The 27,539-nt window shown below is 35.7% G+C and overlaps 1 protein-coding gene across 2 annotated transcripts in view; it reads right to left on the reverse strand.

Moving 5' to 3' along the window:
- Window positions 1-5,152: 5,152 nt before the first annotated feature.
- Window positions 5,153-27,539, reverse strand: part of CNOT6 (CCR4-NOT transcription complex subunit 6) — a 68,425-nt gene continuing 46,038 nt past the window's right edge. For both annotated transcript variants that reach the window (XM_079917078.1, XM_079917077.1), the window contains exons 5-12: window positions 19,636-19,740; window positions 19,485-19,553; window positions 18,330-18,487; window positions 17,370-17,524; window positions 16,471-16,625; window positions 15,318-15,548; window positions 12,024-12,226; window positions 5,153-9,868 (exon numbers count right to left, since the gene is read on the reverse strand). In XM_079917078.1, the coding sequence (XP_079773204.1) occupies window positions 9,656-9,868; window positions 12,024-12,226; window positions 15,318-15,548; window positions 16,471-16,625; window positions 17,370-17,524; window positions 18,330-18,487; window positions 19,485-19,553; window positions 19,636-19,740 (1,289 nt within the window). In that variant the 3' untranslated portion in view covers window positions 5,153-9,655. The remainder of the gene's footprint in view (window positions 9,869-12,023; window positions 12,227-15,317; window positions 15,549-16,470; window positions 16,626-17,369; window positions 17,525-18,329; window positions 18,488-19,484; window positions 19,554-19,635; window positions 19,741-27,539) is intronic.

Raw genomic sequence — 27,539 nt, forward strand, 5'->3', positions numbered from 1 at the left:
GTGGGTTCTTTGTAAATGCCTTTATCAGGTTGAGGAAGTTCTCTTCCATTCCTCGCTTGGCAAGTGCGTTTTTATTTTTAAATGAAGCATTGTAGAATTTTGTCAAATACCTTTTCCATGTCTAATGTGATAATCCTGTCATTTTGTCCTTTAAACTATTGATATAGTGTATTACATTAATTGGGGATATTAAGCCAAGGTTGCATTCCTGGGATAAGTCCCACTTGGTCATAGTGTCTGATCTTTTAACATTTTGCTGGATTGTTTTGCTAGTTTTTTAAGAATTTTGCATCTATATTCATAAGTGACATTAGTGTGTGGTTTTCTTTCCTTGTGATAGCTTTGTCTGGTTTTGATATTAGGGTAATATTGGCCTCATAGAATGAGTTAAGAAGTGTTCCTTCTTCAGGTTTTTGGAAGTTTGTAAAGAACTGATATTCTTAGAATTCCACCAGTGAAGCCATCTGGGCCTGGGCTTTTCTTTCCATAGTTTTTTTTCATTACTAATTTAACCTCTTCACTTGTTTTAAGTTTACTCAATTTTTTCTATTTCTTCTTGAGTTGGTTTTGGTAGTATGTGTCTTTCTAGGTATTTGTCTATGTTATTTAATTCATTAGCATAGTATTCCATAATAACCCTTCTTCTGTAAAGTTAGTAGTAATGTCCCCCTTTAATTCCTGATTTTAGTAATTTGTTTTTTTTTGGTTTTTTTGTTTTTTTTTTTGCGGTACGTGGGCCTCTCCCATCGCGGAGCACAGGCTCCAGACGCGCAGGCTCAACGGCCATGGGTCACAGGCCCAGCCGCTCCGCGGCATGTAGGATCTTCCCGGACCGGGGCATGAACCCACGTCCCCTGCATCGGCAGGCGGACTCCCAACCACTGCGCCACCAGGGAAGCCCAATTTGAGTGTTTTTTGATTTTGCTGATCTTTCCAAAGAACTAACTTTTGTCTTGCTCCTTTCTCAATTGTGTTCCTTTTCTCCATTTCATTATTTTCTTTCTTCTGCTTGCTTTGGGTTTACTTTGCTCTTTGTTTTCCAGTGTCTTAAATTGGAAGGTTAGGATTTTTGTTTTGGTTTTAATAAATCTATGTATTTATAACTATAAATTTCCCTTTAAGGAGTTTTTGCTGCATCCCACCAGGTTTAGTATGTCTTTTCATTTATTTCAAAGTATTTTCTAATTTCACTTTTGAGTTTTTAGACCCATTGGTTTTAGGTGTATTGTTTAATTTCCACATATTTCCAAAGTTCTCAACTTTACATCTAACTTCATTATGATTGGAGAATAGACTCTGTATGATTTTAGTTCTTTTAAATTTTGAAGCTTGTTTTATGATGTAGCCTATGGAATATTGAATAACGTCCCATGTGCACTTGAGAAGAATGTGTATTCTGGTGTTATGTGCTCTACACGTTAGGTCTAGTTGCCTTATAGTGTTGTTCAAGTCTCTTATTTTGTTGATCTGCCCAGTTGTTCTATCCACTGAGAGCAGGGTATTAAAATGTCCAACTGTCATTGTTGAATTGGCATCATTCCCTTCCAGTCAGTTTTTGTTTCATGTAGCTTGGGGTTGTTTATCATTGGTGTTGCTCATCATTATAGACTGTGCCCTTTTATTTCTAACATATTTTGTTTTCAAGCCTATTTTATCTATTAGTATAGCCACTCCAACTTTCTGATAGTTTATTTGCATCCTTTTCCATCCTTTTACTTTCACTATTTGTATCTTTAAATCTAAAGTGTCTCCTGTACACAGCACACAGTTGGATCATGTTTATTTTTATCCAGTCTGATCCCTTATTTTTTGACTGGATTAATCCATTCACATTTAATGTTATTATTAGACTTAAGCCTACCATTTAACTTGTTTGTGTCTCACGTCTTTTCTGTTCCTTTATTCCTTATATACATTTTTTTGCATTGACTATTTTCTAGTGTAACATTTTCTTTCATAATTTTTGCAGTTTCATAATTGAGTTCACAGTTGAAAAAGTAGACTCAAATATCCAAATTGCTCCAAATATTCTTCTTTTCCCATAACTGAATCAACTACTGAAAAAATCATTAAAACATTTTTTTGGATCCATATCAACAAAGTGTTTTTATATGAACCTATTTAACATTTTAGCAAAAGGTTATCAATTTCTCTCCAAGTTAAGAACTTTTCTGCTCAAGTTAAGTACTAATTCTTGTGTCAACTCTAGATTAAATCAAATTCAAAGGGAGGGGTATTTACATAATTTCAAAAGCAACTCTAAGCTTATTCAATATCAACTAAGTGTTTTTCAAATTTTCCTGATAGCTTTTGCAGCAAATTTACAAAATGCTAATTACAATGAAAATTTATGTCAGAAACTATGCAAAATCAGCATTTCTGGATCCGTATCATGATGCTTCAATTTCAACATAAATTTTTGTACCTATCTGTGAAGGTGACAAGCTTTTCCTTTCCTTGGAGTTTTAATTTTGGTTTACTCATATACAGTGTGATATCAGCAAGAAAGTGTGTATTACACTGACATGTTTTGCTCTTGATTACTGAATACTTGGCATTCCTTTTGTTGCAAGAAAATCTGAAACTGGAATAGAAACGAAAATCATTGTTAAAAATTCTTAATTCAACCAATGAGCATTAGTAAGGAAGACAAGATTGTTAAATTGTCTTTTATCACAAACTGGTTATGGTTCCTGGATTTGAACCTATATACTGATCAATTTTAACAATAGTGACACTTTTCAAAGAGTCTGTTTCAGAAAACTTATTTGCAATAAGCATCACTAGGTGAAACAAAACAGTAAGAGAAATCCAGGCTCATTAAAAAATTCCAAGAGATCCAGATTTTTGACCTAACATAGCAGAAGCACTTTCTGTAGTGATAGTAACTTTTTTCTTTGTATCTAGCAAAATTCTTCTGCAGATGTCAAAGATGCAAAAACATGCCACAAGTGATTTTTTTTTTTAGGCTGAGAATTCATATTTTTTTGTAAAATTGGAACTCCTTTAATACAAAGCATACGAAGTATTAACTGGGCAGTGTCTTTTACATCACAGCTCATCTAAAGATAATATAGTTTCAGTTTTTCAATTCTGAATCAACTAATCTTTAGTACTATTAGAAAGGTCTTATATTCTATAGGTAGTTACTGGCTTAACTGAAGATATTTCATTTTTGTAAAACACTGTCTTTTGTCATTGTCTTAATCCACCCTCCACAACACTGCTAGAATGACCTTTCTAAACACAAATTGGGTAATGCTACTCCCATTTAAAACCCTGTGTGGTTCTTTACCACCACCTACAGGATGAAGTTCATACTTTAGTACATGGTTCAAAGTTCAAAGGTGCCCACCGTGTTCCAGACACTCCACTAGTGCACTTCCCACTGAAAGACCCTCATCATGTTCAAAATCCATTCCATTCATAGCTATACACATTTCACAAAGGCATTTAATACATCTCCTATTATTCATCCAGTAAACAAGTTCTTAGTCCTTCAAAACCAGTTCTACAGTCACCTGGAAGGCTTTATAGACCCATGTAGACAGAGATTTGCTCCCTCCATACCTGGTGTATCTTCAGCACATTATAACACTAGATTATAATGACCAATGAACAACCTGAAGTCAGAGAACGTCTGATAAATCTCTATTTCCAATCTAAACATAGTGTCTGACAAGAAGAAATTCTAAATAAGTATTGATCAGTATGGTGACTAGGAAAAGTAGATTAAGGACAACTCTGATTCATCGCAATGGACTAATTACATATAGTCCTCCCACTCATCAGGTCTGTTCAAAGTCACCACTAGCAAGCATCATGTTAATGGGGAGGGGAGATGGTAACTCCCTATATAAAGCTCAGAATGTGAGCATATACCCCTCACACCTACATCATTGCCCTGAGAAGGAGCCACCTGCATCAGTATGAATATTAAAAGGAAACAAGTCCTGCATTTTACAGCTTTCTTCTCCTTGAATTTGATCACACCAGCGTCCCTTTTCAATGTCTTTCATGGATCAGGCTTTCAAGAATTACACAAAGCTTGGGAAAAAATAGTACTAGCAGGACTGCCATGAAGCGGAGATACTGAAATCACCAGGGCTATAGGGTTGGCAGTCAAAAGGCATTAATAGGGCTTCCCTGGTGGCGCAGTGGTTGGGGGTCCGCCTGCCGATGCGGGGGACGCGGGTTTGTGCCCCGGTCCAGGGGGATCCCGCATGCCGTGGAGCGGCTGGGCCCGTGGGCTGTGGCCACTGGGCCTGCGCGTCCAGAGCCTGTGCTCCGCGGCGGGGGAGGCCACAGCAGTGAGAGGCCCGCGTACCACAAAAAAAGAAAAAAAAAAAAGCCATTAATAAATTAATGAAGCAGTCATGCTGAGTTGGCTCTCTGGGACCCCACAGCTTAAATTCACTTTGCTAGTAAGCCTGAAAAGTATATGGCAGTAGGAGCTCTTGAGACACCACCTCCAGTCACATTGGTGTAGCAAACAAAGTGTCTTACAACAGGCCCAAAATAATTTAATAGCTTTTGAGATTAGAGTGAACTGAAGTGTGCAGTTCAAAGAAAATGAGAAAATGGACATCTCCCTACTCATTTGATTTAAACTGTCAATGTTGCTAAAGTAACTGCAGAAACTGGTCTTCAAGTCACCTGGTAATCCAGCAGTCTTCTCAATTCCTAGCTATAGACTAGCTGGTTAGACTCATTTGAGGAACAATCTATTTAGAACATTCTTCATTATTTGGAGCAAATTATTAACTTACAGAAATAGCCTAAAATTCTTGTAAAATTCTAGTAAAAACTATCTTCTAAGGATTCTTATAATATATAACCTGTATATTAAAATTGCCTTTAAAGTATTTATGAAAGCTTATTTTAAACTCAATTTAAATTTGAATACATAAATAACACTCAAAGAAGGGAATTCTCAATATATATAACATTTTTACCTAAAACCTGAAAACTTTATTGCATATATATTTCAGTTCATGTTTCCTTAGATACTTGTTCCTCTACAGAACTAGAATTTATAAATATGGGCATATTTCATTAACTTCTACAACATTTTTTTGGCAATCATAAGGAAGAACAAGACTTCTGTTAGAGAGATAAAATTATATATTAAGGATTAGGTAGAAAATGCCTACTTTAAAAACTGGACATCTCAGCAAACATTCATTTTATCTAATTGTGCTGTGATTTTAAAGGATTTTTTTTCCGGCATCTATATAAAAATTTACATTTATTTGTTAAAGAAGTAGTTTCTAAAAATAGACTCAATGCTCTGAAGAGTTGGGAAGTCAGACAATTTTAAAGTTTATATATACAACAAACTATACATGTAACAATTAAAACATTTAATGAATTAATATAACCCCACCAATACAATGTTTGCTACTGTATTAAAAGCATTTATTCAAACTATGTCAACCTCCTTCCAAAGGATGAAAGACACATGAGCCCATTTCTTATACTATGAGGTATATGGTAACAACAACAAAAATCCTAAATACAAAAGGATCATCAGTTGCCTAAATATAAAATTGAACTTTGGCAAAGATATGAGTGTTATACAGAATACCACAGCCAATAAGGAGATCCTTAAGTTTACACCATCTCCCTATATCATAGCACTGTCCCCGTTCACTCTTCCCTTTCAAAGGGTGAGTTATAACCCTGTCCCAGATGACTCAGAATTTTAAATAGGTGGTCTGCTGATTAACACATATTTTCTCAAACCTCAATACTACAGCTATACAAATTACACTTTAAAAATATTTGAAACAGGTAATTGAATTTATTGGTTGACTATGAGTAGGAAAATACATCGGTAAAGAAAAGAGACCCTGTATATAAATATAATACTAGCTAGTTACAATTTGACCAAGAAGGTTCCACTGAAAAGAAGAGTAAAAGCCCTTGTTACCACCAGTCCATAGGTCATATTCAGTTTCCCATTACCCTTATTGAAGAGCTGCCTAGGCAAATGGGACATTCTTTGAGCTTAGTGCAGATAATGTGCTGGGTTTTGTTACATGAATGGTAAACAAAACTTAGTCCAGTGCATTACACAATTTAATGTATTGTAAATAAAGACTAGATATTCTATTTTAAACACTACTTCAACATACTGGTTACTAAAATTTATGTAACCAAAAAGAAGAGCAAAGTGAACATCTCAAAATACTGTTTACAAGTAGGGGAGAAACACTTGCTAAAGGTTTTCTTTGAAATATCTGCAGCATTTGTACCGGGTATTCTTATTGGTTCATTAAAAGAGCAAATTGCTATAACTGCTTTGCTTAGGTTGGCTTTTATACTTATATAGCATGACCCCAAAACCTTAAAAGTCACTATGGAAACGAATTCTATAAGTTTAAATAGTAAAAAATGGAATACTAAAATTGGAGTTTATTATTGAAAACCGGAAATCTTTTAAGAGCTTTGAAATTTTAATTTCAACATTTAGAAGTGCATTCTACCCAATTTAATAATGTCCTTAGGTTTCAAAGTGCTAACTCAAAATAAGTTTTCCTGGCTGTCACCAAATCAAGTAAAAATAAAAGCACATTTCTTGGAGATGTTCCCTGCCTATCTTCTAGGACTATTAAAGTTGCAATCAACAATTTATTTCTACAACTTTAGTTTAAATTATGCCATAAATTAATTTTGATGAACATTGTTTAAATTCTTAAAGCATAAATAATTATCACTAATACAGTAAACTGTACTTCAAGAGATTTACAAGGAACTGAGCACCTCCAAATTTCTGATCATTAAAAACAGAAAATATACCCCGAATTTTCTGTAAAACATTCATAAAATGGATTTATCCAGTAAGAATACTGAAATTACATTATGGCAACACCACATTAAATATATTTGTTACAGAATTTTTGAAGAAAACCTATACTGTGAAAACATACTAGTTTTTATTGCATTTTAGGGAGTACGGATTATTGGAAATTATTCAGGACACAGAAGATACTTAAAACACAAAATCTTGCTTATCAGTCTATTTTGGTGTGACCATTTATTCCCTGTAGACTTAAAATATTTTTCTCTCTTTTAAAGGTTACAGTTGTAAATCTACACTCTTGGTTCAATTTATCACTATCTAATAAGGTGGAGAAGCTGTTCAAACTGACCCACAGAAGGTAGTCTGCCACAGAATGCAGTCTGCCTAGAAGAGGCAAGAACAAATATTTTCAAGACGTAACAGGCCATTATATCTTACTATGCTGCCCCCAAATTCAAATATTTTGTAGACAGTAACAAACACAGATGAAAACATTTTATGTAAAGCTCAAACCTTTAGCATCTAACAAGTGCACTCTAGTTCCAGCATCTATGAAAAGAATATATCCTCCATAAACAGAGTAAGTGCTTCTCCCCTTCCCCTTCCATAAAGCTCTCTGGACCTGTTATTATATAATGCAGATCATAAGAAAAGCAGTTTCCTTCATCTCATCAGTCCAACCAGCTCCAGCTTGCCCTTGCTGGAAATTGTCATGATGCACATTACCAACACAGTGTTTAGGATAAATGAGTAAACACACCTTTTATTCACACTTTACAAACAAAACAAAAAACCCAAAAAGAAACCCCATAAAAGTTATGCATTGGTTCTATATCAGTAATACCAGCTTTCCAATGTACTGACTATAAACTGGATGTGTTCAGTGCCAGCACAACTTAAAACAAAAAGCAAAAAATAAAAAACCATCACAACAAAATGTTTAAAAAAAAAAAAAAAAAACTTCAAAGGAAAAACCAGGTCCCAGACAAAGATTCAAGATCAAAACCTTTTGGAGAATTTTTTCTTTTTTTTTAAAGAAAAAGAAAAAAAAAAAAAAAAAGAATCATTTACTTAAACAGTATGAGATTTTATTTTCTCTTAAAAACAGAATAAGCACATTTAAGTGCTAAACATTTTTCATAAAATTTTAAGTCATTATCCAAAATGACTCACTCTCTGTATAAAAACTGTTACTAACATTCAACAATTTCTTTTCTTAATGCTCACATACATGGTGTCCTTTTGCTCCCCTGCCTGCAGTTGAAACAAAAGCAGTTAGACCAAGTTCCCTGTGAATTCATTTGATTTTTTTGAGAGAATGAATGAATGAGAACAGAACATATAGGAGTTAACTTTGCAAAGTTAAAGCTGGCTTTAATCTCTACTAACAGCACTATGGGCAAAATACAAGGTATAATATAACTTTTATCTTGGTTGACATGTTAAAATGACTTAGTCACTTTTAAAATGATCTGAAGTATTGTCTTAGGGACCTGTTTTGAAAATACATCTCATTTATTTTATACTGGTTCATAAATGGAAAATTACTTTTTTTTTAAAGGAATGATTTCTAAAAAACATGGAAACTAAGGAATACATAGAAAACAAAAAGAATTCACATGATACTAGTACTCTGGGTGATGAACAGCACTGTGCAATGACACCAAGAAGCAGTGCTTGGGTCTGGTGAGTAAAGACCCAGGGACCCACCCTATGAACATGTTCCAAAATGTGATATTCAATGCTTCACAATGGAAAAAAAGCCACAGCCCATACAAAAGCATTTTCATAAAACTCTGACAAATGTTAAACAGTATTTAAAAATATAAAAGAGGATGCACAGATTTTCTCTGCATGCACAGGCAGTGCTTGGTGAGAACAAATTCAGGCAGGCACAGTGGAGATAGGACAGGAAGTGTCTCAAAAAGGAGTTAAGAAGCTGTCCCTAAGCAGCTGTAATTTTGTAACTTAAAAAAGCTGAGGATTTAAAAATATCAGAATGTACATATATCAACCATTACATTCAGTCCATAATGCCTACAGATCATTCACTGCTCAGCTTATCTGTCCTGGTAGATAGTTTTTTGTAAAAACCCAGAAATTCATGGGTAAGTTGCCTCTGGTCCAAGAAAATGTCCTAAACTTTAAACAGATTTAGATTTAAAGAGCAATGTTCTCAATTTAAAAACAAAGTAGTACAAAAGGGCTAACAAAACCCTAACAGTGCAAATCATCAGCAGAGAAAGTCTGTTGCAACTTCTTTTACAAGCTGGCCTTTATAACACATGAAACAGGTAAAAAAAACTTAGCCTTAGATTACAATACAATCATTTCCAAATCTGATTTTTTTAGTACAAAATTTCATAAATCAGGTCTTCTGTGGATCATATACAATCATAAAGGCTAAATTTAAATTCTATATTTTACAAACAAGTCTGAAAAAGGAGGGAGTAAAGTATGGAAGAATGATCTCTGGATGTTATTACTGGCCTCAAAAAAGTAGTGCTACAGATTTCTGTGCAAAGAGAATATGCTGTTCAAACATTTTCCTATTTCAAGGCATGAAAATATTATATTGGATAGAAGAAACAGGAAAATTACTTGTAACAAATTAAAGATAGGTGCAAACACACCAGTCCCTGTCTAACAGTATATAAAGCATATCGGGCTCAGAATTTGTCTGTTTGCTAGCACCTGGCTTTCATACTATATCCTTATCAAATAATCAGATTGAAAACTCAAATCATCATTAAGGAAAAAAAATCCCTAGTGGCCATACCTCACTCCCCTATATTCAGATTTTTTACGAGTTTACGAGTGAAACTGAGGTCATCCTCTGAAGGTACTTGACTACCTCCTGCCAGGAAGGTGAATGCCGTTAACTTGGGGCAGGAAAGGCAGTAAGAGCTCCAGTTGTGCAAAAAGTGAGAAGTGGTCAGAGGGGATGAGTGGGTGTGGGCAGCCGCTGATATTGTTCTCAACTAGCCAATGGTGGTCCAGAGGTCCCAGGATGCCTAAAGTGTTCAGCTGAGGTTTAGAATAGAAGATGTAGTCAATTATACCCTGAAAAACAGAAGGCAAAAAGAAAAAAAAGACAAGGCCCCACATAAGATAACACTTGAACACTGAGAACTTTCAAGACATATCCTTAGAGTCAAACAAAGAAACTTATTAGCCTGTAGGAAAAGGCAATACTACATAAACCAAATGGCATCCCCAAATGTGAGAATGAAGAAAGTTTAGGGATGATAATCATTCTTCCTCCTATCTGGATCTTTTCAAAATCTTTAACAAGACCTAAAGAATCCTTCATGATAGGGCCTCTGCTTCTCTTTCCTAACTTAATTTGTGACACTTTTCCTTGCTCACTACTCCACTGCCATACTGGCCCTTTTTGGGGAGTAGGGGGGTGCGGTGTGAAGTGGGGTACATTCCTTGTAGGCGCCAAGCTCTTTCCTGCCCCAGGGCCTCCACACATGTCTGGAACACTTTCTTCTACTTGTCAACTGGCTAACTCCTTCTCAACCTTCAAGTGCCAAGTTTAATCACTTTCCCAAGGCCTTCCTGAATCCTGCCCTCACCCACTTAATAGCTCCTACCACCTCTGATTCTTTTCCCTTGCTAACGCACTCCCCCAAGGTGTAACTATATACTCATTTGTGTGGTTGAGACCTATCTCTCCCACCAGAACATGATTCCACGAGGGCCAGGCTGTCTCTGCTCTCAACAACCTCAACAGTACCCAGACACAGCATCTGGCACACAGCTAGGTTACTCTTGGTTTGCTCCTTTCCTCCCTATAACTTCAGACTCTCTTTTACATGCTCCTGGCCAAGAACATTTAAGCATGTTCAAGAGTCTTCTTCCTAACTTTCTATCAGGAACAGGAACAAGAGGAAAAAAAAAAAATCCCTAATCTCTCCCACCTTTTAGTTATCACCCTCACCTCTTCTTCAATCAACCTGCTTGAAATAAGAATCTAAAAGTTGGTTTTTCCTACCTCATTGCTCAGTTATTCTCCAACTCATCATATTCTAGTTTCTCTGACTACTAGCTCTCAAGTGAAACAACTCTTATCAATATCTTTCTGAAGCTTAACACACACACCTCTTTCCCTAGAAAGGCTTTCTTTCCTTGCATTTAAGTTCCTATACTGTCCTGGTTTTCCACCTCTCTGGTTACTGTCATTTACATGTTAGTTTTCCCAAATCTACTCCAGTCTCTCTTCAACTCTACACACTCATCTGTTCCCAGGGTTAAATCATTATCTACAGTACTGTGGATCCTCCAAAGCCAAATAAAAAAAAATTGTCAGTTTTCAACAGTTTCTCAAAGGAGTCTAAACAACCTCCCCTCTAAAATTAAGAACCAGTTAACACAAGTATTTACACTATTCTAATAGACAATCTAACCTGAATGATTATTTTCTCAGCAGGTTAGAAATGGAAAATTAGGATTTTAGAGAGTGTAAATGCAAAAGGTGGCTAAAAAGGACAGTTGAACACAAGTCCTAAACAACCACAGATAATAAAAATGAGGAGAATTACTAAGGAAAAGGCTCCATATTGTAATCCATTAATTGTGTAACAAGGCATATAAATAATATATATATTAGAAATTTTAAAATGGCTAATAATAAAAGACATTTTGGTTCTCAAGTAGTACAGTTTCAGTTAAACTGAAATAGAGATGGAACAAATTTGACAGCAAATTAAATATGATGGCCCTGCATATCCAGCTGTTAGTAATGAGCCTATAAAAAAAAAATAATTGCCCCAAAAAGGTGACAGTTAACTCAGGATTTACTATCATTATTTCATCTGATTTCTTACCTTGGAAATGATTCTAATAGGATCTATAAAGTACGGATGGGACTCTAATCACATGGAATTCTACATTAAAAGTAATAAAAGAGGGCTTCCCTGGTGGCACAGTGGTTGAGAGTCTGCCTGCTGATGCAGGGGACACGGGTTCGTGCCCCGATCCGGTAAGATCCCACCTGCCGCGGAGCGGCTAGGCCCGCGAGCCATGGCCGCTGAGCCTGTGCATCCGGAGCCTGTGCTCCACAATGGGAGAGGCCGGCAATAAAAGAATGCTGCTGTCAACTAGTTCGAGATGGCTTAATTCCATTCTGAGCATTAACATTTAAAGCCATCATAAAGTTATAAGACACTTTAAAGAAATGAAGGCTTTAAAAGTTTATTATCTCAAAACTCACCTTAAAATCAAACGTGTAATTTGTGTAAGGCATCAGGCCACTCTCATAGGCACTCTTTAACTTGAAACCATGAGTGATCCTTCCATTGGTTGTCCCATTTTTCCCATTACAGCTGAAGTTTGTAAGACTTTCATTATATCTCAGTTCCTTAAAGTCTTTATGATTTGTTTCTACTCCACCAGTGCTCAAATATTCCACAACACCTATAATGAAAATAAATGTACTTTTTGCACTGTCAAGTATAATACACAGTGTACAACACATAACTAAAAACATAATTCGGTAGTAAAGTTTTAAATCACACATATTCCCACTTTCTAAAATGTTTCACTGTTTTTCACATTTGCCAAAACTTGTATAATCCCATTTTTACATGGTTTTAATCATAGTATACTGAATATTCTATACTGTATCACATGAACTTATGTTCATATGTCTTCTCAATTATTTTTTTTTAATGATTGCATAATACAACTGGGCTGATGTATAGTATTTGTTAAGCTAGTTCCTTATTTTTTTAAATTCATGTTATTTCTACCTTAAAAAAAAAAGAATACTATAATCAACATCTTAGTATGTAGGTTTCTGCTATGCTTAGTATAAAATACCAAGATTAGGATTCATTGTGCCTAAATATACATTGGGTTGGCCAAAAAGTTCTTTCAGTGTTTTCCGTAAGATGGCTCCAGTAGCACTTAAGTTCATTCGAAACAATTTTGTTAGATTGTGACAGCAGTCATATCAGTGTGCATTTAAAAAGAAACTTCTCAAAATTGGTGAATTTTTGTGTAGCCATTTTAATACTGAAGATGGAAGAAAAAAAGCAACGTTTTCAGCATATTATGCCTTACTATTTAAACAAAGTTAAAAATGCAACTGAAACGCAAAAAAATTTGTGCAGTGTATGGAGAAGGTGCCGTGACTGACTGAACGTGTCAAAAGTAGTTTGCAAAGTTTTGTGCTGCAGATTTCTCAATGTTTAATGCTCCACAGTCGGGTAGATCAGTTGAAGTTGATAGCAATCAAATAGAGACATTAATTGAGAACAATCAACGCTGTACCACGTGAGAGATAGCCAACATACTCAAAATATCCAAATCAAGCGTTGAAAATCATCTGCACCAGCTTGGTTATGTTAATTGCTTTGATTTTTGGGTTCCACATAAGTGAAAAAAACCTTCTGGACCAACTTCCGCGTGCGATTCTCTACCGAAATATAATGAAAATGTTCCGTTTTTAAAACAAATTGTGATGGCTGATGAAAAGTGGATACTGTACAACCATGTGGAATGGAAAAGATCGTAGGGCAAGCAAAATGAACTATCACCAACCACACCAAAGGCCGGTCTTCATTCAAAGAAGATGATATTGTATATATAGTGGGATTGGAAGGGAGTCCTCTATTATAAGCTCCTTCCGGAAAACCAAACGATTAAATTCCAACAAGTACTGCTCTCAATTAGACCAACTGAAAGCAGCACTCGACAAAAAGCGTCTGGAATTAGTCAACAGAAAACGCATAATCTTCCATCAGGATAATGCAAGACCGCATGTTTCTTTGATGGCCAGGCAAAAACTGTTACAGCTTGGCTGGGAAGTTCTGATTCATCAGCCATATTCAATAGGCATTGCACCTTCGGATTTCCATTGATTTCAGTCTTTACAAAATTCTCTTAATGGAAAAAATTTCAATTCCCTGGAAGACTGTAAAAGGCACCTGGAACAGTTCTTTGCTCAAAAAGATAAAAAGTTTTGGGAAGATGGAATTATGAAGTTGCCTGAAAAATGGCAGAACGTAGTAGAACAAAACGGTGAATACGCTGTTCAATAAAGTTCTTGGTGAAAATGAAAAATGTATACACACACACACACACACACACACACACACACACACACACACACACACACAGAGCCAACTCTGAAAGAGTTACAGAGCAACTTCAGCATCCCTGGACAGTATTTTTCCAATATGCGAAGCATACGATGGGTTCTGCAAATATTTAACTTTCATTTAATTAGTTAACAAGACTGGACATTTTCCCATGTGTTTGCTATTAAAATACTGTATTTTGCAACATGGAAATAGGTCCTAAGATCTACATTATTTGACAAGAGTCTCTCTTGGCCCCTCAGATACTTTGTAGCTAAAAAGAGGATGCAAGGCATGTAGAGAAATTGCCGGTAATCCCCAGATGGCTTTGAAAGAAGAATTATGGATCTTAGACACCTTTACTTCCCCGAAAACGATTTTTTTTTTTTTTTTTTTTTGCGGTACACGGCCCTCTCACTGTTGTGGCCACTCCCGTTGCGGAGAACAGGCTCTGGACGCACAGGCTCAGCAGCCATGGCTCACGGGCCCAGCCGCTCCGTGGCATGTGGGATCTTCCCGGACCGGGGCACGAACCTGTGTCCCCTGCATCAGCAGGAGGACTCTCAACTGCGCCACCAGGGATGCCCTGAAAACGAATTTTAACATAGTTTCTAACTTATTATCTATTCTCTCATCTATTGTGATAGCAGTGATGTGCTACTGAATTTAACCACTCCGAGCGTGTGAATGTGTGTATGTGTGAATGTGCGCATTCTTGCATGCATGTAAGTCCAAGGAAAAGTATTCTTGTGTATGTATGTGAGAAAGTATAAACAAGGAGCCAAAAGACAAAAAGAAATACTTAGTTTGATATTACAAGGACTATGGCTTTTACTCACTGTACTAACTATGGAAAAGTATTTAAGAATAAGGCTTTCTGTATTCTTCTACTTTGTGATTAAAAATCAAGACTCTTGATCTTTTTTTGTTAAAATCACTTGCCTGATCTGTGTAAATAAAAAAAAATCTCAATTTCCACCTGAGGTGTATTTTTCTAATCAAGCCCATCAAAACTGGAGATCCTTTAATATACGGTCAAATTTAAACTGGATTTTATTACCACATGCTGGAATCCCAAAGAGTCTGTCTTAATAACCTTTTCAGAGTGTGCATTACATATAACCTGGGGATAATGAAATACAATTATATGTTCTTTAATAAGTTACTTCAAGTTATCACCTACGTGTTTACTGAAGATGATTAACATCCTTCCTCCTGAGGTTTTTCATAATACCATTTCATTTTCAAAATGGTTCCCCTACTCCACAACACATTTTTTTTAACCTGATTCATAGCTGCCACTATAAATTGAATTTTCATTTTGACTAAATTTGGAATTATAAGAAACAACACATTACAAAAACATTTTAAGTCAGTAAGCATTCTATATAAAATAGCATTGTTTTGTTTTGTTTTGTTTTTACCAGAGTCCGGCAAAGAATTAAGATCTGCACACAACACCAGTGGAATAGTTCCAAATTCTCCCAATGCACTGGACTGGAGGCTTCTCGAGGCTTTATCAATGATGTTCTTCACTTCTGAGAGGAACATCATTGTTTGAACCAACTTCACATCAGAGTATTCAGGGTCCCAGTGCATATGAGCATTAGCCACGAGAATAAGTTGTTTTTCTGTTCCAAGATGTGGCTTTCCAGCTATATTAGATAAAAAGAAAAGAAACAAACAAAACCTGTCCATAACCCCATATATGCTCACAGGGTCTGAAAGCAAGTAATATCTCAGAATCTTGGGAATAATAAAGAAGTCTAAAATTTAGTTAACAATCTCCCACCTGATGACTGAATCTACCCTACAACAAACCTGAGAAATAGACATCTAACCTCTCGGTTGAGTACTTCCAGAATAGGGTATTCACTACTTGAACAGAGACAGCCCATTCTATTTGGGACAGCTTGATTTTTAAATAGTTCCATCTCCTTAAAACTTCTGGTCTTCTAGATGTCCTAAATTGAGCATCATAAAATTAAACTGACACCCTTTTTCTTAAGGTATGTTTAAGATAGTCATTGAGTTCCATCTTTCATCTTTCTATCCCTCAGATTAAATATCCCCATTTCCAACTGTTCCTCAAGTGACAGAAGTTTCAGTTCGTAGCATGAAGGTCGCTCTAAACACACATTTAATTTGAAATAAGTGGTCCATTTCTCCAAAACTCAAGACCTTTAAAATAATGACTAAAAAGGTCAGGAAGAGAAGTCAGCATACAGAATATCCCTGTTGCCAAGAAATTATGTAAGTGTATGGAGTTCTTCTCTCTGAGCAGTCATTTTAACTAATATTTACACTTCAGCATTTTATGTGAAAAATTCTTGAGGAGAAAAGAAAGCTGTTTTTTTCCTTTGGCTTTAAGCCTTTTAAGATTTGACATAGTTTTCTGGGCAATGTTTCCTCATCTTGAGCTTTGCGGTAGAGATAAATGGATATAAGGTTTTAGAATCTAAGATTTAAATTCTGAGTTTCTTCAGGTGTTAGACAAGACTATTAATATGTAACAAATTTTTTGTTTTCTATTAAATTTTGGAGGTCAATTTCATAGGAAGTGGAAAAGTCACTCACATGACATTTCAATCAATTCCTTTCGAAGTTCTAGCAGTACAGCAACTCCAATGTTATCTTTTGTCATGACTCTATTCAGCATAGCTTCAGACCCTTCTGAATTTGCCATTGCTAGCTGATTAAATTCAACAGTGTGTTTCTGAACCAAAGTAAATCTAAAACAAAAACAAACACACAGACACACAAATATAAAATTGAGAATACCAAGACATTAGCTTTGTGGAAAATGCAATTTTTCCCAACTTCCTTAACAGATATGATGGCATGTAAATTACATTATGGAAAATCCTCCACACTTAACACCAAGCTTCCCATGTCCATTTAAGTTGTTCTCAGTCTGTTACGGATACAAATAACATTTTGATAAACTTTTACAACTTAAGAAAATGTAGTCATCTTCTGTTTAGGTTTCACATTGGAAAATTCCATCTTATAATTTTAAAATAATTCTCTTCCTAAGTACACGCTTAAGAATCTCTCCACCATCCCAGAGGGAATGCAATTACAAGGTGTTTCAAGTAACAACTGGAGTTAAACCCTAGCAAACACCTGAAGAAACAGCAGCACTTTCAACATGCCCTCCAAAACACTATTTCTGATGAATCAAAACAAAACCCTCTAAGTCAACAGTACTGTTTTCTTGAGTAATAATGAAACGCCTCATTCTCTTATTTGCCAACTAATATCCATTCCCTTGGCCCCCATCCTGCAAACAGAGAAAGTTTTCTTTTTAAGAAATAAGATGACTGGGAATTCCCTGGCAGTCCAGTAGTTAGGACTCTGCACTTCCACTGCAGGAGGCAAGGTTCGATGCCTGGTCTGGAAACTAAGATCCTGCATGCCATGTGGCTCAGCAAAAAAAAAAAAAAGAAAAGAAAGAAAGAAAGAAGATGACTTACTTTTCTGTCTTAAAGAATATTGCACAGCCATCAACATGTTTTCTTTCTTGTTCTGACATTGTCCTAGCTCTAGATTTAGGACTAAAGAATCCATTATAGCCACGTTCTTTCAGTTCTACCAGAAAAAAACTGTAATACTGTTCTGTTTCAACCTCCTGAAAAATTGTAAATAGCAGAGTTATTTCATAAGACAAAAATCAGTCCTATGCATTACCTTTATATGTACAGTTTAAGAACTTAAAAGAATTTCAAAGGACTGATCTGCAGAATGAAGAATTACATTTTTTCGATGTAATTTATCTGAAACCAATCAGAACACCTACCTGTCATTTTACAGGTACCAGTTGATAAGGTTAATTCTTTATTGTTTAGGAGTAAAGAATAGAAAGACATATACCCCTATGCATATATTTTTCCTTATATTTTAGAATTGGCGTAGAACAAAAATCAGAGAGGTAACAGGAACTCCACAGATCAAATTTCACACCACAAGGAGAGTGACTTGCCCAAGGTCATGTAAGTTATTATGAGAGTTGGACTGAGAACTCAGTTACTGTGCACCAGGTTCAATGCCCTTTCTACTTTGACCTAACTATTCAATTACCACTGGTAGTAAAGCAAAATTATACCTTGATAGTGTTACAATTTTAGTAACATTGCCACCAAATTAAAAAATAGTGTACAGGAGCATCAGGGAGGAAAAAGTAAACATTTAGCTGTCATAGCAAACACTTAAAACCCAGCTTAACCCATCTGCTTAATTTGGCAGCACACTGCTACAAAGCACAGCAGGCAGTGAATGCTCCCAGAATTCACTAAATACAGAAAAAGTCCATATTTTAATAACTGCTAAAGCTAGGACTTCATATGTGTCAGTGTAATGCGTTCCCAAGCTGTTCCTTGCTTGATCAATGTTGGGGCATTTCTGCAATTTAAACAAGTGCTCTTCTGATGACTTACCTGAAGACTTATGACATCAGCATTGCAACTCAAGATTTCTTGAATAATGGCCTTTTTCCTGTAGTCCCAATTTAGTGCCCATGATGGACAGTAGCCATATAACTGCCGGGTCGCATATTTATCACAAAGAACATTATAGCACATGACAGAAAACAAGGCTGTAGGAAAGATAACTTTACTTATTCACACACGTGGCAGGAAAAAAAAAACATAATTAATTTCAATAGTTTTCACTTAAATGCTAAGTTTGACTTTATTTATTCAATATATATTCACTGAAAAACTACTATATGCCAGACATGGCGTAAGTAATGTTAGAAAATAAATGAAGGACAGATACGTGAACAAATTATAATATAAATAAATAATGTGTTTCCTGCTACAGAGGTACACACAGAAGGTTCAAAAACTAACAGAATACGATCTTAAGTCCTTCAGCCTCTAAGACCAGGGCTCCTCATTTCTATGTTCCCTCCACCACTTCAACTATTGTTAATGTAGAATGTGGAAACCCGACAGGTAGTTTTCTTAACAGGCATCTCTACTTTTCTTCTACAGAGCAACTACTATTAATTCACATGAAAGAAAAGGGGTATTATAGACCAAATCCTGTTGCACACATCACAGAAGTGCTCAAACTATTTTCATACAATTTTAAAAGGAGATTAGAGGTCATTAGTTCAATTTCTCTTTTAAGTAGGTGTTTTGGCTATCTTAAACTTTTGTATTATCAAATACATCTGGAACACAGTACAGTTTGGAAACTTACAGTATAGAAAGATTTTCATGTATTTATTATAACTGAATTTGATCAATACTTTAGAGCAGAGTTCCTCAACAGCAGCACCTCTGATCTCTAGCCACAAGATGGCAAGAGCACTTCTACCAGTTGTTAACAATCAAAAAATATCTCCAGGCATTGCCAAATGTCTTCTGGGGCATAAAATCGCCTCTGGTTGAGAAGTACTGCTTTATACCAGACTTTCCGTAGCATAGTAAAGAGGCCAGGTAATCAAGTCTTCGTTATTATCTCCCAAACCAAATCAACCTTAAGCATTCTACTGTAACACTGCCCAAAATCTAAAGCATACCAACAATACTATTAGGTTTACAAAGAAAAAGTAAAAATAAGATTTAAATAATTAGGCTACCAACCAGTTGGCCGTGTTCTGTCTGGTTCTTGTAACATAATCCAAGATCTTGGAGGTGGTTGTTCTGTTGAAACTAGTTGAATATAAAACACAAAATTAAACAATATTCTTACATGTCTTTCTAAAAAAAATGGTTTAATCAAATGACCACTTACTTCTTTTTGCAGTACCTGCCAAATTATCAAGCAAATAGTTCAGTAGCCTTCTTGTTCCATCTGGTTCCAGATAGAGGTTCAATATATCCTGGGTAAGTGGATTTCCTGGAAATGTTTTTTAAATAGGTAAAATGAAACCAAGACAAATACTAAAATATTTCAAAACTGAAAAATATACCAAAATTATCAGATCATCTATAACAATGTATATTAACTATATATATTAACCATATATAACTGTATATAAAAAACTATATTAACTCAACATACCAAACTAGAATATTATTTTTTTTCAGCTTTTGATGTGAAGAATAAAAAAGATTCATACCACATTCTACAGAAGTATCCAAAAAATGATTATTAATGTACTGATGTCAATCTAGAAGATATCTAATAGTGCTCTGCATCTGACCCTGCCTCATCAACACTTTCATAATGATCAAAAGAGAGTAAAACTGGATTGGGGAAGAGTTGGAAGAAGGACTAGGCAAAGGAAAGGTGAGAACCAATATAATGAATCACAGAATCAAAATTTAAGAACGCTACAAAGTTAATAAGAAAACATCCTAATGACAAATGCTGTCTAGCACTTAGATTTTTTAAAATTCTAATGAATAAAGTAACAGGATGGGACAGACCTGGTTTAAGATTAAGCCACTAATGAAGGGGAAAACCCCAGGGCAGTGATCCAACAGTAAATTCAATCACTGTTTCGTAAGTGCCAAAAATGAAAGCTAATGCAATGATTTACATGTATTGTTAATAGTCTCAAATTCTCTCAGAAGGACTTCTTATGTACAAGGAACAGCATAGTACACTGTTTCAAAAGCAAAGTTCCTACCCATGCTCCATTTTAAGAAAGACTAATAAATTCTATAGATGGAAGATAGGTAAAATGATGAGAGATCTTAGCCATTCCAAATTTAAAAAAAAAAAAGGTATGGACTATAAGAATGATCACCACACAGAGAAAAAAGTATTTTTTTCCTTTTCTCTTGTGAAAGAGTAGACTCAAAAGGCAGAATGAGGACCAAGCTCAGAATAGAAGTGTTTGTTAAACATTAGAATTATTTAAGATGAAATGCCCTGACCTGTGAGGTAGTGAAGTATCCTTCATTAAAAGCTGGATTACACGGATGGGAAGAATCCTAAGTTAGGATTTTAAGAACTGTAAAGGTAAAAACATGCTCCTATAAGTGCAAGGTATATATTTGTAGGAAGACAAGTAACAATAGTTTCATTCCCCATATGTGTACAGTTCTTTACAGATACCAGAGTCCTAAAATTTTCATTTAGTCACAATCCTATGAGATAGGTAGCTATAACCTCAAAGTTACCAGGACCCTGTTAAGGATATCTTGAGAAAATGAAGTCAACCAAAAAACTTCTCAGTACCAGGTAAGCATCCCATTCTAACTAGACCTACATTACTGCTGTTATTTTTACTACTTTCTAGTGCAAAAAATATTTAAAGGCAACTGCTGAGTACTTATAACTATGTGATCCTCCCTTCTAAGATCTTTCTATAAAATTAAAAACCATCCCCAAACCCAAACATCTATTTTTGACTCTCTAATAAATGCATGAAGCCAAATGGTATATTTCCCACAACATCTGCTTGTTCTTTGGAATTCCTTTAAATTTAATCTACTTTTCATTGCCTGGAAAAATAATACACATAGGGTAAACTTAACAAGTACAATACAATTCTGGAATTAAAACATGATACTGAGTCTCAGAACTAAGGAACAAAAGTGAATGAGAAAAGTTGTTTCTGGAAAGATGAAGTAAACATACTTTTCCCTATTTCTCCTGCTGAATACAACTAAAATCCCATTAATTATGTGTAAAGAAATGTAAGACTCTGAAATGTGGTAAGAAGGCAGAATGTTCAGAGACTTCAGGACCTGAGGAACAACACAGTGGTGAATTCCTTGGGTTTACTATTTGTCTCATATATCCCAGACACAGAGCTAAGAAGCCAGCAACACAGAAACACCTATGGGTACAGAAAAAAAATTCCAACAAACGCCAAAGGGCCAGGAAAGGGCAGCCTAACAAAACAAAACTTTTAGATAGTAACAGCTCTACTACAGCTAAACACCAAAGAAACATACATGGCATCCTCTCTACTCATGCCAGCAAAGACCAAGCAGGGAGCTTAGACTTACACCCTTATGAGGAAGTAAGGAGGTACCCCAACACCCCTAGCAGGGTAGGGTCAGAGAAGGCCAAGAAGGTAGCTGGGACTTTTATCCCCTCCAGGCAGTAACAAGCACCTCCTCCTCCGCCCTGTGGTGTCTGCAGAGACCAAGAAGGGAAGCCTGGACTATCACCCCAACCCGCAGTAATGAGGTGCTCCTCCACCTCCCTTCTGGGGATGCTGAGGAGAGTCAAGACTTTTACCATCTCCCAACAGTAATGAGGTCACCCCAATGCAGTGACTATGGAGACCACATAAGGAGCCAAAACTGCCACCTGTACCCAGCTGACCCTCAGGTGTCAACAAAGGCTAAGTGGAATCTTAACTCCTACCTCCCCTGGCAGTAAGGAGATGGTGTTCTCCATTTTCCCTGCCACAGCAGTGATAGAGAAAGTCAGCAAAAAAGGTTTAAATACGATCCAGAGTCTTATAACATAATGTGAATATGTCCAGCTTCAAGTGAAAATCACTAATCATACCAAGAACCAGGAAAATTTCAAACTGAATGAAAAAGATAATAGATTCCAATACTGAGATGATAGAAACATTAGAATGATCTGAGCAAAACAGAGAAGGCATGATAAAGATGCTTCAATGAAAAATTACAAACATGCCTGAAATAAAATGACAAAAAAATAAGAAGACTCAGTAAACAAAGTTTTGGTAAACAAATGAAATGTAAAAACCAAATGGAAATATTAAAACTGTAAAATAGGATAAATGAAATAAAAAACTCAGTTGGATGGGTTCAACAGCAGAATGGAGGGTCAAAGGAAAGAATCAGCGAACTGGAAGGTATAACACTACAATTATGCAATCTGCACAACAGAAAGGAAACAGATTGAAAAAAATAAATGAACAGAGAGCCTCAGGGACCAGTGGAACTACAACAAAAAATTTAACATTCATGTCCTCAGAGCAACGGAAGCAGAAGAGCACAGGGCTGAGGAAGTACTAAAGAAATGGTGAAAGTTCCCCCAATTTGGCAAGAAACCTAAACCTACAGATTCAAAAACTTCAAACAGGACAAACCCAAAGGAATCTATACCAAGCAACATCATAATTAGACTTCTGAAAACTAAAGACAAAGAAAAAAATCTTGAAGGCAGCCAGAGAAAAACAACCTTATCTGTAGGGGAAAAACAATATGAATAACCACAAATTTCTCATCACAAACCAGTAGAAAGTGGCATGGTATTTTTCAAGTGCTGAAAGAAAAGACCTGTCAACCCAGAATCCTATATCCAGCGAAAATATCCTTCGGGAATGAAGGAGAAACAAAGACATTTTCAGATGACAGAGAACTAAGACACTCTGTTGCCAGCAGACCCTCCCCTAAGAGAACCATTAATGAAAGTTCTCTAAATGGAAAGGAAATGATAATAGAAGGAACCCTGGAATATCAGGAAGGAAAAAAAAGATTATGGTTTAATAAAAGGGGGGGCAAATATAATAGGCTTTCCTTCTCAAGTTTTCTGAATCTTGTTTGGCAGTTAACTGGGGGAACAGGCAAATAAAAGGTCATAAAAAGAGCTATGGTTTTTATATGTCACTCAAACTGGTAAAGTAGTAACACCAGAAGACTATGATAAATTAAGTTTATATACTGAAATACCTAGAGCAACCACTGAAAAAGATAATTCAAACACATCACAGACAAATTAAAATGGAAATGTAAAAAGATGCTCAAATAACCCATAGGAAAGCAATAAAAAGAAAACAGAAAAACAAAAGCAAGGAGAACAAACAGAAAACAAAAAATAAAGTGGCCGATGTAAGCCCCAATAAATCAACAATTATAGTAAATGTAAATGGTCTAAATAGACCAATTAAAAGACAGAAAATTGGCAGTGTGGATTTAAAAACATGACCCAACTATATGCTATCAACAAGAAACTCACTTAAAATATAACAATATAAGCAGGTTGAAAGGAAAAGGATGGAAAAAAAATCATGCAAACATTAGTCAGAGGAAAGCAGGAGTGACTATATTAATATCAGATCAAGTAGATTTCAGAGAAAATCACCACACTGCGAGTGGCCTTATGTAACGATAAAGGGCCAATCCCCCAAGAAGAATTAGCAATTCTAAATGTGTATCTATCAAACAACAAAACTGCAAAATATTTTAAGCAAAAACAATTCCATCCAAAAACTGATGGAACTGAAAGGACAATAGAGAAGTCTACAATTACAGCTGAAGACGTCAACACCCCTCTCTGAAAAATTGACAGAACCAGACAAAAGTCCACAAACCATCAATCTAATAGATATCAGACAAATATATTGGATCTAACTATGTATACATCATCTACACAGTAACAGCAGAATACAAAACTCTTGCCCAATGCCCAAGGGACAAATACTAGGATAGATCATATCCTGGGCCATAAAACCAAACATCCACAAATTTAAAAGAACTGAAATTATGTAGAATGTACTCTTCAACCACAATGGAATGACACTAAAAATCAGTAACTGAAAGACAACAGGAAAATGTGCAAACACTTGGAAAATTCTGACTGATCCATGGGTCAAAGAGGAAGTCTGAAGGGAAATTTCAAAATGCACTGAGCTAGTGAAAATAAAATTTGTTGCTGGACACAGCTAAAGCAGGGCCAAGAGGGAGAGTTACAGCACTAAATGCATACATCAGAAGAAAAAAGTCCCAATTCAATAATCTGAGCTTCTACCCTAACAACCAAGAGAAAAAGAGTAAAATAAACCCAAAGAAAAAGCAGCATAGAAATACTAAAGAGCAGAAATCAGTGAAACTGAAAACAGAAAAATGGAGGAAAAAAATTTTAAAGCTGTTTCTTTGACAAGATCAATAAAACTGACGAACCTTTAACCAAGACTGATAAAGAAAAAGAGAGACAAAAATTACTAATATCAACAACGAAAGGGAATAAGGGTATCACTACAGACCCTACAGAAATCAGAAGGATAAGAGAATACTATAAACAACTCTACATACATAAATTTAACAACACAGATGATATGGGCCACTTCCCTGAAAAACACAAATCATCACAACTCACCCAGTAGATAATTTAATAGCACTACACCTAGTAAAGGAAATGAATTCATAATTTTAAAACTACCAGAAAAGAAATCAACCCAGACTGTTGTACTGAAAAATTCTACTAAACATTTAAAAAAGGATTAACTCTAATTCTACAGAATCTCTTCTGGAAAACAGAAGATGAGGGAACACTTTCAAATTCATTTCATAAAGCTAATATCACCTTGATACCAAAACCAGGCAAAGTGAGTATAAAACAAACAAAAAACAAAACTACAGACAAATATCTCTCATGAATACAGTCAAAAATCATTAAAATATTAGCATACACTTACCAGCAATAAACAAATTGTACACCATGATCAAGCGGATTTTATTCTAGGAATGCAAGCCTGGTTCAATATTCAAAAATTAATTATCAGGCTAAAGAAGAAAAATTATATATCACATATCAACTGATGGAGAACAAACATTTGACAAAATTAAATACCCATTCATGATTTAAAACTCTCAGAAAAAGAAGGATAGAAGGAAAAATCCTCAAATTGATAGGGCATCTACAAAATACCCATGCTAACATTATACTGAACAATGAAGACAGAATACTTTCTAAGGTCGGGGAAAAGGGGGGATCTCTGCTCTCACAACTCTTATTCAACATAGAGCTGCAAGTTCTGGTCAGTGCCATAAGGCAAGAAAAAGGAAAGAAAAGCATACATATTGGAAATAAATAAACTTCTCCCTATTTGCAGGTGACTAATTTTCTACATAGAAAAAAATTTTTTAATTACTAAAAAACCTACAAAAAATAGAAAACCCAACTCCTAGAACTAGAATTGGGTTCAACAAAGTAGAATGATACAAAATCAAGCCTTGGTAAATTTAAGAAAATTGAAATAGTATCAAGTATCTTTTCCGGCTACAACGCTATGAGACTAGATATCAATTACAGGAAAAAAATCTGTAAAAACTACAAACACATGAGGCTAAACAATACACTACTAAATAACCAAGAGATCACTGAAGAAATCAAAGAGGAAATCAAAAAATACCTAGAAACAAATGACAATGAAAACACGACGACCCAAAACCTATAGGATGCAGCAAAAGCAGTTCTAAGAGGGAAGTTTACAGCAATACAATCCTACCTCAAGAAACAACAAATGTCTCAAATAAACAAACTAACCCTACACCTAAAGCATTAGAGAGGAGAAGAACACCAAAAAAACCCCCAAAGTTAACAGAAGGAAAGAAATCATAAAGATCAGATCAGAAATAAATGAAAAAGAAATGAAAGAAACGATAGCAAAGATCAATAAAACTAAAAGCTGGTTCTTTGAGAAGATAAAACAAAATTGATAAACCTTTAGCCAGACTCATCAAGAAAAAAAGCGAGAAGACTCAAATCAATAGAATTAGAAATGAAAACGGAGAAGTAACAACTGACACTGCAGAAATACAAAGGATCATGAGAGATTACTACAAGCAACTATATGCCAATAAAATGGACAACCTGGAAGAAATGGACAAATTCTTAAAAAAGCACAACCTTCTGACACTGAACTAGGAAACTGAAAATACAAACAGACCAATCACAAGCACTGAAATTGAAACTGTGATTAAAAATCTTCCAACACGACTTCCCTGGTGGCGCAGTGGTTAAGAACCCACCTGCCAATGCAGGGGACACGGGTTCGAGCCCTGACCCGGGAAGATCCCATATGCCGCGGAGCAAGAAAGCCCGTGCGCCACAACTACTGAGGTCCATGCGCCTAGAGCCCGTGCTCCACAACAAAGAGAAGCCACTGCAATGAGAAGCCCACGCACCGCAACGATGAGTAGCCCCCGCTCAATGCAACTAGAGAAAGCCTGTGCGCAGCAACGAAGACACAACGCGGCCCAAAAAAAAAATAAAGAAGTTAAAAAAAAAATCTTCCAACAAACAAAAGCCCAGGACCAGATGGCTTCACAGGCAAATTCTATCAAACATTTAGAGAAGAGCTAGCACCTATACTTCTCAAACTCTTCCAAACAATCCCAAACTCATTTGCGGAGGGAGGAACGATCCCAAACTCATTCTATGAGGCCACTATCACCCTGATACCAAAACCAGACAAAGATGTCACAAAAGAAGAAAACTACAGGCCAATATTACAGATGAACATAGATGCAAAAATCCTCAACAAACTACTAGCAAACATAATCCAACAGCACATTAAAAGGATCATACATCATGATCAGGTGGGGTTTATCCCAGGAATGCAAGGATTCTTCAATATACACAAATCAATCAATGTTAATATGGTGATAAACCATATTAACAAATTGAACGAGAAAAATCACACGATCATCTCAATAGATGCAGAAAAAGCTTTCGACAAAATTCAATACCCATTTATGATAAAAACCCTCCAGAAAGTAGGCACAGAGGGAACTTACTTCAACATAAGAAAGGCCATATATGACAAACCCAGAGCCAACATTGCTCTCAACGGTGAAAAACTGAAACCATTTCCACTAAGATCAGGAACAAGACAAGGTTGCCCACTCTTACCCCTATTATTCAACATAGTTTTGGAAATTTTAGCCACAGCAATCAGAGAAGAAAAGGAAATAAAAGAATCCAAATTGGAAAAGAAGAAGTAAAATTGTCACTGTTTGCAGATGACATGATAC

The sequence above is a fragment of the Stenella coeruleoalba genome (assembly GCF_951394435.1).
Source record: "Stenella coeruleoalba genome assembly, chromosome: 3".
Taxonomy (NCBI): domain Eukaryota; kingdom Metazoa; phylum Chordata; class Mammalia; order Artiodactyla; family Delphinidae; genus Stenella; species Stenella coeruleoalba.